At 45.1% G+C, this 18,623-nt stretch overlaps 2 protein-coding genes across 2 annotated transcripts; both read left to right on the top strand.

Moving 5' to 3' along the window:
- The first annotated feature begins 10,890 nt into the window (after positions 1-10,890).
- Positions 10,891-12,066, top strand: LOC117854883 (probable glutathione S-transferase GSTU6). The gene is made up of 2 exons (XM_034737145.2): positions 10,891-11,377; positions 11,454-12,066. Exons 1-2 carry the CDS (start codon positions 11,036-11,038, stop codon positions 11,826-11,828), a joined length of 717 nt encoding a protein of 238 aa, XP_034593036.1. The 5' UTR covers positions 10,891-11,035; the 3' UTR covers positions 11,829-12,066.
- Positions 12,067-14,459: 2,393 nt separating this feature from the next.
- Positions 14,460-16,237, top strand: LOC117856338 (probable glutathione S-transferase GSTU6). The gene is made up of 2 exons (XM_034738723.2): positions 14,460-14,797; positions 15,690-16,237. Exons 1-2 carry the CDS (start codon positions 14,460-14,462, stop codon positions 16,072-16,074), a joined length of 723 nt encoding a protein of 240 aa, XP_034594614.1. The 3' UTR covers positions 16,075-16,237.
- The last annotated feature ends 2,386 nt before the right edge of the window (positions 16,238-18,623 follow it).

An 18,623-nucleotide genomic window follows, 5' to 3' on the forward strand; every position in this document is an offset into this window, starting at 1 on the left:
AATGAGGACAAAGACCTCCTGTGTGTCGTGCCTCGGCACCCTCCCCCTTGCGCCGCCACCATGGCACCGCTTGTCCTTTGCTGCCGCCTGGCTCCCAATCAATCTCGGGACCTTCCTTCTCTCATCCTCTTCTCCCAAGGTTGCCGGCGAGCTGCCGGTGGTGGCGTGCCACGCGGCGACGTCGCACAGGGGCTCTAGTTCGGGGCGAGAAGAGACAGAGCAGTCACATGCTTTGCAACTCTTCTCCCAAAAATTTGAACCGTGCGCCAATTGAACTCTTTAACAAGTTTCTGCCCTTGAACCCGTGCACAACTTTGCCAAAAGAAGTTAGATCAAGATCGCAACGGATTGGAGTAAAAAGGCTCCAAGGTTGAACTTGTCTCACAGATTTAGAGCTCTGGCTGGCTAAGGAAAAATAAAAGTCGAGAACCAAGGTTGCTGGTATTTAACCAGTTGGACAACTTTCTTGTCGGTGAAACTTAAAGTTGTTGTGCAAACATGTGGTTTAGGATGTAAACAGCAGTTAAACTCCTTAAGGTCATTGTGGTCTTTTTGCTGTGAAAGCTGCTAATCATTAGCTCAAAAAGACTCTAATGATCTTGCTGATCTTAAAGATGTTCATTAGAGAGCTCAAACGTTACGATTTTAGTCCTCGGTTGGCCATATAGCTCAAGCCTCACATTGTTGCACATCTGTCGTGCTTCCTTCTGACCCTTGAATGGGGGTCATTTCCAACTTTATTCGGCAGGAAGACACACCAGACGCTATGCTCATTGATTTCAATCTCTTTGCCACTACCGAGCTCTAGCTTCATAGAATCTGGATTGAATTTGTCCATGAGCCATATAAGAAACGACCTATCCAATAAAGTTGGCTTGAACTCCAGCAACCCGCCAAAGCCCATGCCGCGTAATCTGTCCTTAATTTCATTATCAGTTGCTTTGACAAGATCTGTAAATTTAGAAGGAGAGCATCAAAGTGAGACTCGCCTAGTCTTCTTAATATGTGGGTTGTGCAAAAAAAAAGAAATATCATTCAAATATTGAATATATATAAAATATTCACATAGAAAATAAACAAAAAAAGTACATCAAAAACTTTTTACCTCAGCAGTATCTACTGGGTGATATATGCTGGAACTGGCCTCCCCACGCCACCTCTTTCTAGTGGTGTGGGCATCGAACAATGGGATTGTTTCAATTAGATTTGAGACAAAATCATCATCATTGTCGTCGCCACTTGGCAGGGGCTGTGTAGGATAGGGAAGCTCATCATCACTTGGCAGGGGCTGTGTAGGATCAGGAAGCCTAAAATTTTTCCTCCAATGTTGCATCTTGAGACGAGGGGATGAACGCACAAGCTCCATCCTAAGCGCTATTATGTATAAAAAAAGGTTAGTGTGTGCTTTGCAAAAAATGATGATAGGGAGTGCTATGTAATAACAATTGGGTATACAGTTTGCAAACAACAAAACTAGATACAGGGCATAAAATTAGAGATTCATTAAAGTAACATACACATAAATAAAAAAAAACTCCAATCGCATCACACAAAATTCAAATGCCACAATAAAATATTAGAATTGCAACAATCATACAATACCATCATACAGTGACTGGAAACTACAAATTGCAAAATACAGAGTATTAAATTTGCAACTAACCAGGCAGTCCGGTACCATGAGAATAAAATAAGAAATCAATTTAGGAACAACACATTGGAAAAAAAAATCATACAAACCTTAGGGCATACAGTGCCATCATACAAAATGCAATCATATAGTGCCATCATACAAATTGCAACATACAGGGCATTAAGTTTGCAAGTAATCAGGGAGTTCAGTACCATTAGAATTGCAACATACAGGGTATTACATTTGCAACATACAGGATATTACAATTGCAACTAATGATGATAGAATTGCAACATACAGAGAATTGCAACACAAATTGCAACATACGGGGTATTATATTTGCAACTAAACAGGCAGTCCAATACCATAAGAATAAAACTAGAAATCAATTTAGGAACAACACATTGAAAAAAATCATACAAAATCATAAGGCATACAGTGTCATCATACAAATTGCAATCATACAGTGTCATCATACAAATTGCAACATACAGGGTATTAAGTTTGCAAGTAATCAGGGGCTCCAGTACCATGAGAATTGCAACATACAGGGTATTACATTTGCAACATACAGGGTATTGCATTTGCAACTAATGATGATAGAATTGCAACATACAGAGAATTGCAACACAAATTGCAAAATATAGGATATTATATTTGCAACTAACCAGGCCGTCCAGTACCATGAGAATAAAACTAAAAATCAATTTAGGAACAACACATTGGAAAAAAAATCATACAAAACCCTAGGGCATACAGTGCCATCATACAAATTGCAACATGCAGGGTATTAAGTTTGCAAGTAATCAGGGGTCCAGGACCATTAGAATAAAACTAGAGATTAATTTAGGAACATCCACATAAAAAGGAACAACAGATTGGCAATCATACAAAACCCTAGGTCATGATTGGGGAGAATGGTGCGCACACGAGGAGGGGGATAAGGGGAATACCTTCAGGAAGATGATCGAAACATCGACTACGGCGAAACTCGCGGTGGCGCCCCCCGACGTTGGCGATACTTGTTCGGGGTGTTACTTGGGTGCCGACAATGGCGCCGTTACTTGGAGTGTGGGGTCAAAGGGAGAGGAACCGCGATCGCGAGACCCCCCACGCCTCCTTCGGGTGGAGCTTCCTACAGCCCCGACGACAAGTTTCCCCGACAATGAGGAGCAATGCGTGGCGGAATCCCGACGAGCGCGTGCAGCAAGTGCGACGGAGAAAAATGGTGAGGAGGAGACGAAGAAGGGAAGAAGCGAGGAGAAGCAGCGGAAAAGGAGCAACTGCTGGGAAATTGGTGGGGCCCTTAGGGCGTGCGAGTTAAATGTCAGGTGCAACTGGTCCGGGAGCGCGCGCGAGCGGGAGTGGTTACAACTTGAGCGCCTGCAGAAGCGGAAACGGTTCGCTGGTTAATTGGGTGGCTCGGGCAGCTTGGCCTGGCCCAGTGTCTATCTACCTATCTATCTATCTATCTATCTATCTATCTATCTATATCTATATCTATATCTATATCTATCTATCTATCTATCTATCTATCTATCTATCTATCTATCTATCTATCTATCTATCTATCTATCTATCTATCTATCTATCTATATATATATATATATATATATATATATATATATATATATATATATATTGCCGAGCTAATTAAACGGCACAAGCTAGCATATGTGCAAATACTAAAACATGTCCTGAAGCCATTATGTGACATGACCAAAATGAGCGTGTACCCCCGGCTGCTAGCCAACGCACGCAAGTATGTGGGTACGTTGATGACGCCTGTTACATACATGTACAATTTTATGGTCAGCGACACGTACAAACTAGAAAAAAAAATTCATTTCACCTATTCAATTTGTCCATCCCACCCTCTAACCGAAATATAGGCTTAATTTACTCCCTCCTCCTATTGATACTAGCCTAATTTACACCTAATCCGAATTTCTACATGGTTTTGCCTACACGGCATGGTTTTGACCGGTTTCAGCGGATTTGCATATTTGATGTGAACTGCATGTCACCCAACCGAGCCGTTCCGAGCGTCGCACTAGCTTGCGCCCTTCCCTCGCGCAAGCCGAGTTGTAGTGACGCACCTTGCATGCGGCCACCCTCGCGCTAGCCAAGCTGCAGGGGCGAACCTTGCACGCCAACCACCCAAGCCCCGCACCTGGTTTCTTGCTCGGCGCACGCATGTACGTGCAACTTGTCTAGTCAATCGCTTCTACCTGTGTTGTCAATTTGAATCAAAATAAAAAGGCACAGCAACACCGCTCTACTTGCAAGCCTTCAGGAAAATGCAGGCTTGTCTGCTATCATGATAAGTTTGAGCAGCTTCGCACGAAAATGCATGCGCCCTTGTCAATTTCACAGGAACACAAATAATACAGGATAAAACTTTTTCCAATTGCGGCAACACAATTGACACCCAACGATCTGATCCATAGAGTACATCATTTAGCATTCTATTCATGCTGAATAATCGAACAAAAAATTTAACAAAAATGAGTCCCAATAGGAACACACAGGAACATGCTCTGGAAAAATCTCAGCCACCTTTTTTCTACATGGTATTGTTTGTTCTGAATATTTTGAAGAGGGAACATTAGAAGTGAAAAATAAGGACTATCAATGTACATTATGTGCATAGTAACATTAAACATCCATTTAGAGTAACATAAGGACTAAAACTGTACAAAAATGGAAAATAACAATAAAAAGGATTGCAGCTTTCTACTCCCAAAACGCTATCACTTTTAGTCAGTTTAAAGACAGACAAATAAGGAGAAAGTTTAAGTAATTCTGCCACTTCAAGTAATACAGCACACACTAGTATGTTAGATTGCCAGAGCTTTCGATCAATCAGTTAATGCTACTGATGTGAGTTTTTTCCCTAAAGTGACAACAAATTCTCCTGAAGGATGCTGGTAGTCATCAATTTCGCAGAGACCATGAATGTAAAACGCCTGTTCAGACTTCCTGTGTGTTGAGAAAAAAACAATCACGGAAGGCATAATAAAAATGATATAGCTGCATATCACAATTCACAATTTCCGTCTATTGCATTTCAATTTAATCCCTAATCTCACACCTTCAACAACCGATTAATGGGATGCCTAGCAAAGCGTTGTTCCAATCATCTAGATTGCGGTGGCATAGAATGGTGGGGTGAAGGGAAAACCGTCGGAGGAAAGGAAACACAAGTCGATCGGGGAACTGGGGTAGCGAGGAGCTCGTCGAGTGCACTGTAGCTCAGCTTGAGTCGAGTGTAGCTGACCGGGCACAGGTGGCTCGGCTAGACTTGGTGGCTCGGCGCATGCAATCCACGTCAGCTGAGATGGATCAAAACAATGTACATGTGGGAAAAACCGGGTGGAAATCCAGTTTAGGGGTAAATTAAACCGGTATTAATAGCAGGCTGGAATAAATTAAGCTAATATTTTAGTTAGGAGGTGGAACGGACAAATTGAATACTTGCCCCTAACGGATCAACCGACTAGGCTATCATTTGTTTTGGCCCACAAATCAGTCAATGAAGCTTGTAAACTCCGGTCAAAAATCTTAACGACCTGACTAGGTCCACGGGATACTCCACGAGCCGCACGTCGCTTGTTGTGCGCGCTCGTCCGCAGCGCCAGCGCTGCTGCCGCTCGAAACCTCCTCAAGTAAATCGCCTCCTCTCGGCTCTATAAGTACAGGGTCACCGGCAGAGGAAAAGGCCCCGATCGATCAACGCCAAAAGCACCGCCAGGCTGCAGAAATACTGCACCGACGGGCACAACACACAAGCTCCCCCGCCTCATCGTCCAAAAATCGCCGCCAGGCTGGCCCGGCTGATCATCCAGAAAAGGCTGCTGGCAAGAGCATCCACCGGTCAATCAACAAAAGCTCCGTCAAGCTGCAAGGGCGACGCGTCGGCACCAATCATCGCCAAGCTCCTGCGCTTCCACGCCGATCGATAAGCACTCGTCAGGCTGCAGAAATACTGCACCATCGGGCATCGACACCAAGGCATCGACAACCATTGATCAAGAGGAGAGAAGGCCCTAAAAGCTGCTGCGCTCTCCATCAACATCGGCTAAGAAGGCACTGTCAGGCTACGGCTGTCAGGCTATACTCGCCGGAAGAAATCGCTGCTTGAAGGTGAGAAACTCCATCGGTCTCCCCGTGCCATCGGTTTGGTCATCGCGATACAAATCAAAAGTGCAATCTTGCTCCATCTCATATCTTATCCATGTTCTTGCCCTTATGCCGTGCATGAGCTCTACGATTTGATCTAGCCAGTGGATACAAGCCACGAATATTGGCTCGATCCCTACTATGGATACAAATTGAGGCCGGACGCGTTTATTTTATCATCTAAGATCGGTTCTCTCCCTTGCAAATTGAGTTTAGTAAAATTGTGTCATACTCATCGCATTTGCATAAGCAATTTGGCATGAGCTCTACAGTTTGGTCTAATTAGCGGATACGAGCCACGAATGATGGTTCGGTCCCTACGATGGATACAAACTGAGGCCGTGCGACGTACCATGTTACAAAATCAGCTGGAAACGCATATGGCTTTGATCTTCTTTCAAAGATAAATAAAAGGATATTAGAAAGAAACCGTGCATGCCCCACAATTTCAAAGGAACAGATACACCGCACGCACACATACTAAAGTGCCAACGGTGAAATTAAACATCAAAGGGGTAATCTCGTTTAGGGTTGCCAAGCCTCATGTGTCGCTCAACAGACAGGCACAATTTCGGTCATATAAAAATCAAAGAAATATGGGTCAAGCATCGACCAGTCTGAAACATTATGGATCGGATAGTCTCCATGCACGACTGGGATAATCCTTCTAGGAAAATAAATACGACATCAACTGAGCCATATGCATGCTGCAATTAACCAAAATGAACAAAAAGGGTATGTAAACAAAGTACCCCCTCCAAAATACACTACGTGCGCATTCGTCACAGCGCTGGTAGTAAAATAGTAAATGGATAGATCTCTCCAGAGATGCATTGCGTGATCCTCTCTGGTAGTGAAAATAAGTGATAAACAAACAAACATTTCTTAATCCTCGATGTACATGCGTACTACTCATATTAGCAGCTCATCAAGCTACACGCACGTAGACGTGAACTATATCGCCGCGTCTCAAATAGACATCCGACGACGGTCAAGAGGCAATCTACTACGTCGACGTCAAGATTGAAGACTTCTTTTATCTTTATTTATCCCATTTAAATGAAGCAAAATTGAACTTGTCTGTGCTGATGCGGAGGCGGGCTGTTCCGGCCGCCCGTTCCCCACCCTCACCTTCGAGTTCCTAATCTCGACGAACCCCACCAATCAAAACACTACCTTGGGCACCCCCTGGGTAGGTTGCCGGGTCTAAACACCAACATTCAGTTAGAGAAGCTATGTATGAAAGTTGTAACGCTCAACGAGGTCTAAATGTATATAAGTATATATAAATAAATGAGTATATGCGTGAGTATATGTATGAGTACATGTGAATGAGTTTAATGGATGTATTTTTTGAAAAAAAATCATGTCATCTCGGATGAATACAAACTTTATATTAAAATTGTAGAGCTCGACAAAGCCTAAAACTTTATAGTTTGTAACTTTTGCATTTGAGATCATTTAGTAGCTCAAAAGTTCATTTGAGATCATTTAATAGCTTAAAAGTTCATTTTAAAAGAAAAATAAAAATGGAGAAATAATTCTAGAGGCGAGTGATGGTGCCTCCCACTTCTGGAAATAATTTCTAGGGGCTGCTCCTGGAAATCATTTCGTGGCGCGGGTGATGGCATGACCCACCCTAGAAATGGTTCCACGCGAAAAAAAATCTTAACTTTTTCACATGATGATCTCGGATGAAGATAAACTTTATATAAAAGTTGTAGAGCTGGACGAGATCTAAAGCTTTGTAGTTGAGAATTTTTTATTTAAGATTGTTTGATAGAAATGGTTATAATCTCACGAAATAAACGCATCCTGCCACATCACCGATCCACACCTCCAAAATTGAGCCCTCTCATTGGCCAAGTTTCTCTCTTGCATTCTCTCTCACGATGGGGCGCGGCTCCCAGTGGGGGTGCGACCGCTGATGGGGGCGTGTCGGCCCATGGAGCGCGACTCCCTGTGGAGGCGCCGCTGATGGCGCAGGCTTCAATGGCTCCCTACCAGGGGTGCAGCGGCTGGCTTGGGCACGCGGAACCATAGCTCCACACGGGAGCGCCCACGGGGCCTCGACGGTCGGTGCGGCAGTGCACGGGGGCGAAGTCCAGCGGCACACCCGCCGATAATTTTTCATTTTTTTATATTTTTTTAATCGATGACTAGGGGTGGGTGAGAGGGTGACACACCCCTATACATGCCATTTGAAGGGGCGGGTTAACCCCTCACCAGTCCTGGAAATGGCTTTACTGGAGCGGATACGTTACCCACTTCTGCAAATAGCTATTTGTAGCTGCGAAAATCAGGAGCGAGTAACACCCCACTCCTGAAAACCCCTTTTCAACCGCCCCTACCAATTTTTTTTAGTTGTGTATGTTTCTTCCCTACAGAAACAGAGCCACAACTTCAAATTTTGGTTTAACTATTTGCAATGTATGATTTCCATGTAGCAACATCGGTTGTTCTCGTACCATGACAGGCATACATCTCGTATCAATAAATACATCATACATGCCGTCTTGCAGTTACATGCTGTCAGCTTCAGACCTAACATGTAGCTAATTAACATGTAGTTAATCGATTTTCTCTGTGCAGGATGTTCTATGGACCTGGAGGAGCATATACGTTGTTTGCTGGTAAAGATGCCAGGAGGGCATTGGTCAAGATGTTCATTGAACTGCAGGATCTGAATGGTGATATATGTAGCTTACGCCAATGGAGCTGGGTTCCTTGAATTGTTGAGTGTACAACTGTACAAGTTCACTAGCAAGTATGCGAAAGTAGGAACCATGAGAAGGGCACCGCCCGCAGCTCCGGCACAGGCTCCGGCAGCAGCAACCTCTAGCCCCAGCCTCCTCCAATTTTTTGATCATCCTCCTCTAGCTTTTCGATTGGATTCGATTTGATTCTGTTCCTAATGGTATAAGAAATAGGGATCCTCTGCACAATCTTTTTTTAGTTGCAAAAGCAGCCGCAACAGATGCTGAACCTTGAGCCGGTAGCGACAAGCTTGTCTTCTTCGAGGTACCCTCACATTTTATTAGGGAGGACTTCTCGCAAAAAAAAAAAGAAGAAGAAGAAGAAGAAATTAGGGAGGACTACAATCTTCTTGTCGTCCCCTGGGCCCTCGTGAAGTTGGATCAAAAGGGACCTTGGAGCAAGACAGTTGGTTACGAGCTCTGTTTTGATCGGGCATATTGCAACAAAATTATCAGTTCCATCTGCATGTTTAGTTATTTTACCTTTTATTGTATCTGTTGACATGACATACAAGATATGGTTCTATTACGTAAAAATGTTTGGCAATTATTAGCTAAAGTTCAATGAAATCTCCTTCTGATCTGATTTGAAACATATTCCATTAGGTAGTGCTTTTTTCCTTAAGTGAATGCCAAGATAATTGAAATGTTGATTAATCGTTTTTATGTCGTTGTCGTTTTCAAGCGCATCTCTCCTTACGCACGGAGGTGAGAATATATAAGTACCTGTTATATGTTTTTTTTGGTGTATACTGATGTGCATAAAATTGTTCTCCACAACTGAAATTCCTTTTCCATTCCAGCTACTTGCACTTGAACAAAGCACACTTGAAGTGCCCCTTGTAAGATGGAAAGCCACAAATTTTAGCTTAGTTTCTCTAGGTGAACTGTTCATTCATGCTCATGCTTACTCTTTTCAATGTTGAAAGTGCCTTGAAGCTGATGGAGAATGCATTTTTGAGATTATCTCAAATTGGGTGCATCAATCTATTTAAATTGGGTGGAACCAATAATAGAACTCTTAGTAGTTTAGGTACTTTGACCTTCAGAACATATACTAACTGCAGCATCTATTTGAATTATGTGAATTTTTTATTTTGCTCGTAGCAATCGCACGATGCTAATCTCTTAAAAAAAACTCCTGTTTGCCACTGCTCCAAATAGGTTCAGTTCATGAAGGCCGCTTGCAACCTTAAGAGACAGAATGACAAATACAAGGTGCCAAACTCAAAATCCTCTTGTTTAGTGATCCAAAATAACAAAATAAGTTATTTAATTATTTTAAAGGATCATTTAGGTTTTGTTCTTATCTCAATTGGAGGGATCTGTGCGAATTGTACTAACAATAGATATTTTTTAAACGTTCAGAAAGAGGCGCGCTTCTTATCGTACACTTGTAGATAGGACCGCTAATATCATGGTGTGCATAAATTATATATGGAAGTCAAGATTTCGTACGCGGGGATATGATAACATCCTTCCACATTTTCACCACCACCATGAAGATGTTTTCCTAACAAACTTCAATTTTATGTGGCGTGTGCTGTGAACACGACGTGGACTTTTTTTTGGCGGCCATGCATATACTCCATGTCCAAACTAAAACCTTGCAGCATTACTACGAGGAACCCAACAGCTATACATCACCTAGTAGAACTACTGCGACATTCACGAAAACGTTTTAAACCTCTACACCACCATCTATCCCTCCGACCGACGGGGTCACATTGTAGGTGTGGTCCTCTAGCTCAAAGTACGACATGTACAGCCCAACCGCCCATGAGCTTCAGGACAACCGACATGGATTGATACGCGTCACATCATCTGAACTGTTTCATTTGATCTAGTCTATCTCTAATGGAATTTCTCTTTTTTTTATCTTCAAGTGCGTTTTAATTTCAAATTTTGTCACTTGACTTCTAACTTGATGCTATATGTTAAAATAATATTTTAAAAATTTATCATGATTATTTTCGTATAGTTTTGTATATCTAAGATCGATTTCGTATTAAATATTCCTAACCTATGAAAATAACCATGAAAAATTCTTAGTATAATTTTTTTACATAAGACTTACAAAATTTAAACTCAAAATTCAACGTACATTAAGAAAAAAAGAGAAATCTAATTAGGTGGTAAATTGAACTAAATGAAATAGTTTAGGGGATCAGAATAAAAATAAGGTGAGACTATATTTTATTTGGGGTTTAAATGGACAAAATGTGTAGGTAAGGGGAGTAAAACGTTTTCATAAAAAAGAGTAAAATGGATTTTTTTTTCCAAAAACATATCCATATTCACATGCCACGGGATCGGAGATTTTTCCACGACACATGCGGCGCCTGCTCCTCTCGGTTCCTGCGCAAGCCCAGAGCTAAAACCGCGAGGCCAAGCCACCACTCGCGCGCACAGCAGACGCAGGTCACACGATCGAGTGGCCGCCGCCGCGAGCACGGCAAGAACAATGGCCGCCGCAGCCGGGGGCGGAGCGGACGGGCAGCTGAAGGTGCTGGGCGCGTGGCCGAGCCCGTTCGCGAACCGCGTGCGCGTGGCGCTGCACCTCAAGGGCCTCGAGTATGAGAACGTGGAGGAGGACCTGACCAACAAGAGCGAGCTGCTCCTCGCCTCCAACCCCGTCCACAAGAAGGTCCCCGTCCTCCTCCACGGCGGCCGGCCCGTGCCGGAGTCCCTCCTCATCCTGGAGTACCTCGACGACGCCTTCCCCGCCGCCGGTCCTACCCTCCTCCCCGCCGACCCCTACCACCGCGCCGTCGCCCGCTTCTGGGCCGCCTACGTCGACGGCAAGGTACGCAACACATTTCCTTTTACGGATAGGCCGGCAATAGTGACATGATTCTGTGTACACGGTGCGGCACGTGCAGTTGCACGGCGTGATGGTTGCGGCGTTGACTGGGGCAACGGAGGAGGAGAGGGCGGCGGCGACGGCGGACACGTTCGCGGCGCTGGAGACGCTGGAGGGCGCGTTCGCGGAGTGCTCCGGCGGGAAAGGATTCTTCGCCGGCGACGCGCCCGGGTACCTGGACGTCGCGTTCGGGGCCTTCATCGGGTGGCTGCGCGCGTGGGACAGGATCACGGGCGTCACGCTCCTGGACGCCGGCCGGATCCCGCTGCTCGCCGCGTGGGCGGAGCGCTTCGCCGCGCTCGACGCCGCCAAGGGGGTCATCCCGGAACCGGAGCACATCGCCGAGTTCGCCAAGGTGCTGCAGGCACGGGCCGCTGCAGCTGCGAGCAACTGAGCTCGCAAGTGAACGCGGTTGCAGCTGCACCACATATCAAAGATCGAGTAATATGTTCGTGTGCTCGCCTCGTTCCCTTTTTTTTCCAAAAACTATCGTCAAGAATTTGGGAAAAAACTTTGTTTAAATAACATTTTAGTATCAGTTTCTTGCGATATCTCAGAGCTTATTATTGCTATAAAGAATCAATCAATGTATTAAAAGATCTATGAATATGAATCTACATGTAACTTTTATACATTGAACATGTATGTAATTTGACTAATTGTCAATCAAGATTTACAGGGTTTAACTTTTAGAATCCTAAAACGTCATAGGAAAAGAGACAGAGGAAGTATTTGCACGGTGTTGCTCATGATTTGTGCAACTTGAGTTGCCATGTATTATTGAGTCCCCCTATGCAGATTATAGGATTTGTCCCAGGTTGAGGTGATAAGGCCAGTATGGTAGCATGATATTGCTGGAAAAAAACAAAGGAAAATAAAAATTAATGGATATGCTGGGTGGTGACTTTCGTTGACACAGATGGGACATACTCCGTATGGTGTGGATGGCGGTTAATATTTTCATGGGAAACTTAGAGAGAAACCTGTTAGATCTGTAAAAGAATCGTGTGTGGTGCCTCCATGATGATATTGTCGGATAAGCCGACACACGGACAAAATTGGAATGGGTGGTCCTGCGTGAATAGACTATTATGTTCACATTCATAGAGCGCAGATAAGAGTAGAAAGAAATTAACAAAAGCACAATTATTGTTGGACTCGAGAAAGGATTTTGACCATTTGTTTTTATGTTTGGGTGTTTGGCAATATGCATCACTCTACAAAAATTAGCCATTTAGTGATAAAATGTCATATTTTCCCTCCGTCCTGTACAACTATTGTACTCCCTTCGTTCCAAAATGTAGATTGCTTTGACTTTTTTAGGTGCATAATTTTTACTATGCATCTAGATATAATGTATGTCTAGATACATAATAATATATGTGTCTAATATGGATACTACTCTCTCCGTCTCAAATTATAGATCGTTTTGACTTTTCTAGGTGCATAGATATTATTATGCATCTAGACATATGGTATATCTAAATGCATAACAAAGCCTATAAATCTAAAAAAATCAAAAAGACCTATAATTTGGAACGGAGCGAGTAGAACTTATCTAGTGGACACCATAACCGCGCCTTTCCACCACCCTATTAAGAGGTGATCCTTTAAAAAGGTAGCACGTCCACAAAATAATTAATTTTTTACAAGACATGGTTAGTTTTTAAAATAAACTTTAGCTATTAATAGCTTTTAAAATATTTAAAAACTTATGTAAAATTATTTTGAAGTTGTACATTAGATTTGTAAATACATTTGATGAAGACGTCTTATCAAAACTGGATATCCAAAAAAGAGAGATGGTAATCTGTGGGCTTAGTTGTCACAGCTCTAGAGATTCAAATTTGTATTTAATCTAAATATTTTTATTTAATATAAATTATAAACAAAATGATTTATCTTAATGCTCTCGACGTATTTCTAACTGCACATCTAAGTTTTTCTTTAAGCTCGGTTCGAATCCTTGTCAAACTTGTATCTAGTCGAATCCAACCCTTTAAAAAAAAACAGTCGAATCCAATGGTTTGCGCCTTCTCCTTCACTAGAGGATCCTGATCCACTCACTGCTGCCAGAGTCAGAGGCACATGCTCACTGCATTACAGCTAGGGATATTTCCTCCTAAATTATTTAGGTAGGATATCGTTCTAGTTCGTTTTATCAACTTTTTGGATCGACCCAATAATAACTTGCATACCTAATTAAAGCGAAGGTGGGCAGTGGTAGCTAACATTCTGCCAAGCCAGGCCACCCGCGACCCAAGTCGTGCAACAACCCTCGTGCCTCTCGAGTTCTTGACTTCTCGGTGTTCCACCGCCATTACTAGACAAATGACCTTCTGTAACGATTGGGAACCCCCTTTAGTACCGGTTTTACAACCGATATTGTTAGTTCGGTACTAAAGGAGGACTTTTTAGTACCGGTTGAAATAACCGATACTAAAGGGGTATTAAAAAATAAAAAAAATTGAAATCCACCCGCTGGCCCCCAGCCGCCGCTCCCGCCCGCCGCCGCCTCACCTCGCCCCGCCGCTGCTCTTCACTGGCGAGCGGAGGGGGAAGGGGAGGGGAGGCAGAGGAGGAAAGGATGAGAGCCTGCTGAGAGAGAGAGCTAGAGGAGGGGGATTTAGATGCTGCCTTAAGGATGGGGGCGGGCTTTTCTCAGGTGGGCGGACGGATAGACAAGGGGGCGCTCTTAGTATCGGGTGGGAAGTTCACCTGGTACTAAAGACCACCCTTTAGTAGTACTGGGTGGGAGTTCCACCCGGTACTAAAGGAATCACGGGGCCTCCGTGTTACACACGGTACTAATGTGAGTATTTGTATCGGTCAAAAACCATTCGTACTGAGGCCGAGGACGAATTCCCATATTTCGTGCGACATCCATTGACATTTGACCCAGCCACGAGCTCACGACACGCGCACCAACCACCGTACTTACCGCGCGCGGCACCTCGCGCCGTGATCCAACAACGAGACCCGTCTGCTAGCTAGGTGCGCCGGCGCCGGACCAGCTCCCCCAGCCATGGCGTCGGACGCCGCTGCTCCCGACGTGCGCGTGGTCGGCGGGTGGGCGAGCCCGTTCGTGATGCGCGTGTGCGTCGCGCTCCGGCTCAAGGGCGTCGCCTATGAGTTCCTGCAGGAGGAGCTAGTCAAGAAGATCGACCTGCTCCTAGCGTCCAACCCCGTGCACAAGAAGATGCCCGTTCTCCTCCACGGCGGCCGCCCCGTCTGCGAGTCCCTCGTCATCCTGCAGTACGTCGACAAGGCCTTCGCCGGCGCCGGGCCGCCGACCCCTACGATGGTACGACCGCGCCGTCCACCGTACCGCTTCTGGGCCGAGTACACCGACGCCAAGGTGAGGTACCATGGCACAGATCCGCAGCCATTTCGGATGGAAATCGAGTGCTCGATCTCGTGACTACTGATATCCCCGTGCTGTGATTCGGAATTGAACTTGCGCTTGCAGCTCCCGACGGCGCTCCAGACGTTGCATGGCGACTTTTTTTAAGCCTTTTTTTGAAAAATTCACATAAATACGCTCCTGGCAGAATCATTTCAAAATCTGAACCCTTAGCTTGGCGTCATCCACGCTAGCGCCAAGGTCCATGCGCAGCTGCGCCGTGAATCTTGGCGTCGTAGATCTTGGCGCCGAGCAATTTACCCCTCTTAGCGTTTTGAACGAAACAAGTATAATTATTCCGAGAATTATGCAATAAACTATGTTGCAGTTCAACTGGTTAGGATATGGACTTTTTATCCTAGAGATCTGAGTTCAAACCCTTGTGTTGAATCTTTTTTTCTACATTTTATTTTTTCTCCTCCCAGATCAGCAACAATGAAAAGTATAAATTTCACATACATCATGTTAGAAGCTCATGTCCTAACTAATTGAACCGTAACATAGTTTGTTGCACATTTCTCGGAATAATTATACTTGTTTCATTCGAAACGCCAAGTGGTATGGGGTAAATTGCTCGGCACCAAGACTTACGGCGCCAAGCTCGGCGCCAATATCTACGGTGCTAAGGCTTGGCGCCATGATTGATGGCACCATGATAGATGGTGCCAAGCTCCTGCCACGTCGGCATCCGCGTCAGCAGCTGCGCATGGATCTTAACGTCAGGATGGCTGGCGTCGAGACGTGTAAGCTTGACGCTAGCGTGGATGGTGCCAAGCTTTCAGATTTTGAAATGGTTCCGTCGGGAACGTATTTGCAAGAATCTTAAAAAAAAAAGGGAAAAACAAAAAGAAGACAGATTGCGGGGCATGATCGACGGCGACAAGGCCGAGGCGGCGGAGCAGGCCGCCGCGGTGCGGCGGCGGAGCAGGTGGCCGCGGCGCTCGGGCAGCTCCAGGAGGCCTTCGCGGGGTGCAGCGAGGGGCGACACTTCTTCGCCGGCGATGACGTCGGGTTCTTGGACATCGTCCTCGGGTCATACGTCGGGTGGTTCCGGGCGGCTGAGAAGATCACCGGGCAGCCAGTCCTCGATGAGACCAGGACGCCACGGCTGGCGGCGTGGGTCGCTCGGTTCTGCGCGCACGAGGCCGTCGGGGACGTGATGCCCGACGCCGGCAGGCTCGTCGAGTTCGGTGAGGCGCTCCGTGCGGCGCTGGCGGCCAGTGCTTCACGGCCGTGACGGCGAGGCGGCAGTAAGGTCTCGGCCGGGAACGTGTTGCTAATTCATTCCGGCCTTGGTAGGCTTGCTTGATGCATGTGTCATGGCATTTTGCCTTCTCTGAATAAATTATTGGCAGCGACTGCAGAGGTTCCATAGCAAACGATTCAAGATTCACGGTAGACCTGCGAAACTCTTATGCGCCAAACGAAGCCAACACTCGCACTAATAATCCCTCTTTGGCACGGCTCATCGAGCTGCTTCTAGAGTAGTTTTTGATGAAGCCATACCAAACGCTCGAAGCTAAAACGGCTTGCGACCGAATGCCAGAAGCCCCGCAAAATGCGGTCTCTGCATTCCTCCACCCGCAAGAAGCCAAAAATTGTGGCTTATTCCGGCTCCTCCTCGTCCCCACGACTCCATTTCCATCCTTGTCCCCGACGCTAGTGGAGGGCGGACGGCGACTGAATGGCGGCGGGTGTGGGGCAGGCGAGGCCAGGGCGGCGCGGCCGCGCGAGGCCATGTCGGGGGATGGCGTAGCCGCGTGAGGCAGGGATCGAGATGAGGTGGGCCGTGTGGTGCCGCGGTAGGGAAGACGGGGCGGGCAGACACGGCCGAGCAACGTGCCTGCATCCGTGGCTTGGGATGGCATGCTCACGCGAGGACATGACCGGGACGAGGCGGTGCATGCGTGGGGGCATGGGCGCCAGCCAGGTCTTGACCATCTGGTGCGGGTGCCAGCACACATAGAGAGAGAGAACGGGTGTGAGGGGAGGGAGAGAGAGAGAGAGAGAACAGGTGTGGGGATGAGGAGGAGAGGTTGACCGGATAAAAAAGAGAGGAGGGGAAAGAGAAATAGAAGGGGGAGAAGGAAAGAGAAATAAGAAAGGGAAGAAAAAGAAAATAAAAATAAAGAGGAAGAAAAAAGAAAAAAATTGAAAGAAGAAAAAAGAAAGATGAGGCTCTAGGAGAAACTGTTCTGCTAAATATTTTTCTAATAACACAAACTAAAGTTAGAAAAAGTTGCTTTACCAGAGAAGCCAAAGGCAAAACTATTTTCGCAGGAACCAGAGCTGTAAAACCATTTTCGCAGGAACCAGAGCCGTACCAAACATGGACTAAATCATTTAAGAATGCGCACTTCTTCGTCAAGAAAACGAACACATGCAAATTAGAATACACGGAAACTATTCCCTCCGAAACCGAGTCTTAAAAAATTTTGACGTTTACCATCAGTAGTTTGGAAGCACCTAAGGGGGTGTTTGGATACGAGCTACTAAACTTTAGGAGTGTCACATCGGATGTTCGGATGCTAATTAGAAGGACTAAACATGAGCTAATTATACAACTAATTGCAGAACCCCTATACTAATTCGCGAGACGAATCTATTAAGCCTAATTAATCCATCATTAGCAAATGGTTACTGTAGCACAACATTGTCAAATCATAGACTAATTAGGCTTAATAGATTCGTCTCATGAATCAGACTTCATCTGTGCAATTGATTTTATAATTAGACTATATTTAATACTTCTAATTAGTATCCAAACATCCGATGTGACGGGTACTGAAGTTCAGGACGGTGTTGCCAAACACCCCCTAAGTCTTAAGCAGACCAGAGATCGAACCCTGGTTTGGCTGGCACCATTTTCAGATGGGGTTTATCCCCCGTTGCCCACCCTCATTTTTTAAGCAAACTATTCCAGCCGCTGAATTGAACTTTCTCACTAAAAGTTTGACACTTGATTGGCGAGCCCAAGCTTCGGTGCGGCAAGCATTATTGGGAACCAAATAGAGCCTCCTCGCAAAAGAAAAACAAAAAACCAAACAGAGTCTAAATTGCATTAATTCAAACTTCACATGGCGAAACTAGCAACTACGGTGTCTTTTTATTGGGCTGCTATTTTTCTTCTTGATGGTACATTTTTTACATAGAAATATGCACTTATGCAGATAGCGGTAATATCCATACACCGCATACATAATGGTACCATCTCTAGATTGAATCGTTGAGTCATCAAGTTATAATGAAGTTATGTGATCTTGTCATGTTCACCTTTATATTTGTACACACAGCTCTAGCGAGACGTGTTGCGGTTCAAATACCCTACTACAGGTCGCAAATGTGACAAGCTACACCGTGACAAAGAAAACAAGGATGGTAAAATGCACATTATATAGACATAGGAAGGGAGATTATGTTAGATATACATTGAAGGGAAAACATTAGGGATTTCTGATGAAGTTAGCCAGCACAACATCTATAAATATAAGCATTTTTAGAATTTTTCTGATAGATTTGGGTGTGTAAAAAAACATAACCCTCATCGAATGCGTCATGTCTTGTTTTCGTGCGCGTTTGGCGCAGCTCCATGGAATAGCTCCAGCTCCTGCTGCAGTGCTCCGGCAATGAAAAAAGAGCTTCAACTCCATTTAGATCCCGTTTGTTTCTTTAGGAGCTCCTAAAATTCCTGTCACATCGCATGTTTAGATACTAATTAGGAGTATTAAACATAGACTAATTACAAAACCAATTGCGTAGATGGAGGCTAATTTGCAAGACGAATCT

This window comes from Setaria viridis, chromosome 5 (assembly GCF_005286985.2).
Source record: "Setaria viridis chromosome 5, Setaria_viridis_v4.0, whole genome shotgun sequence".
NCBI lineage: Eukaryota > Viridiplantae > Streptophyta > Magnoliopsida > Poales > Poaceae > Setaria > Setaria viridis.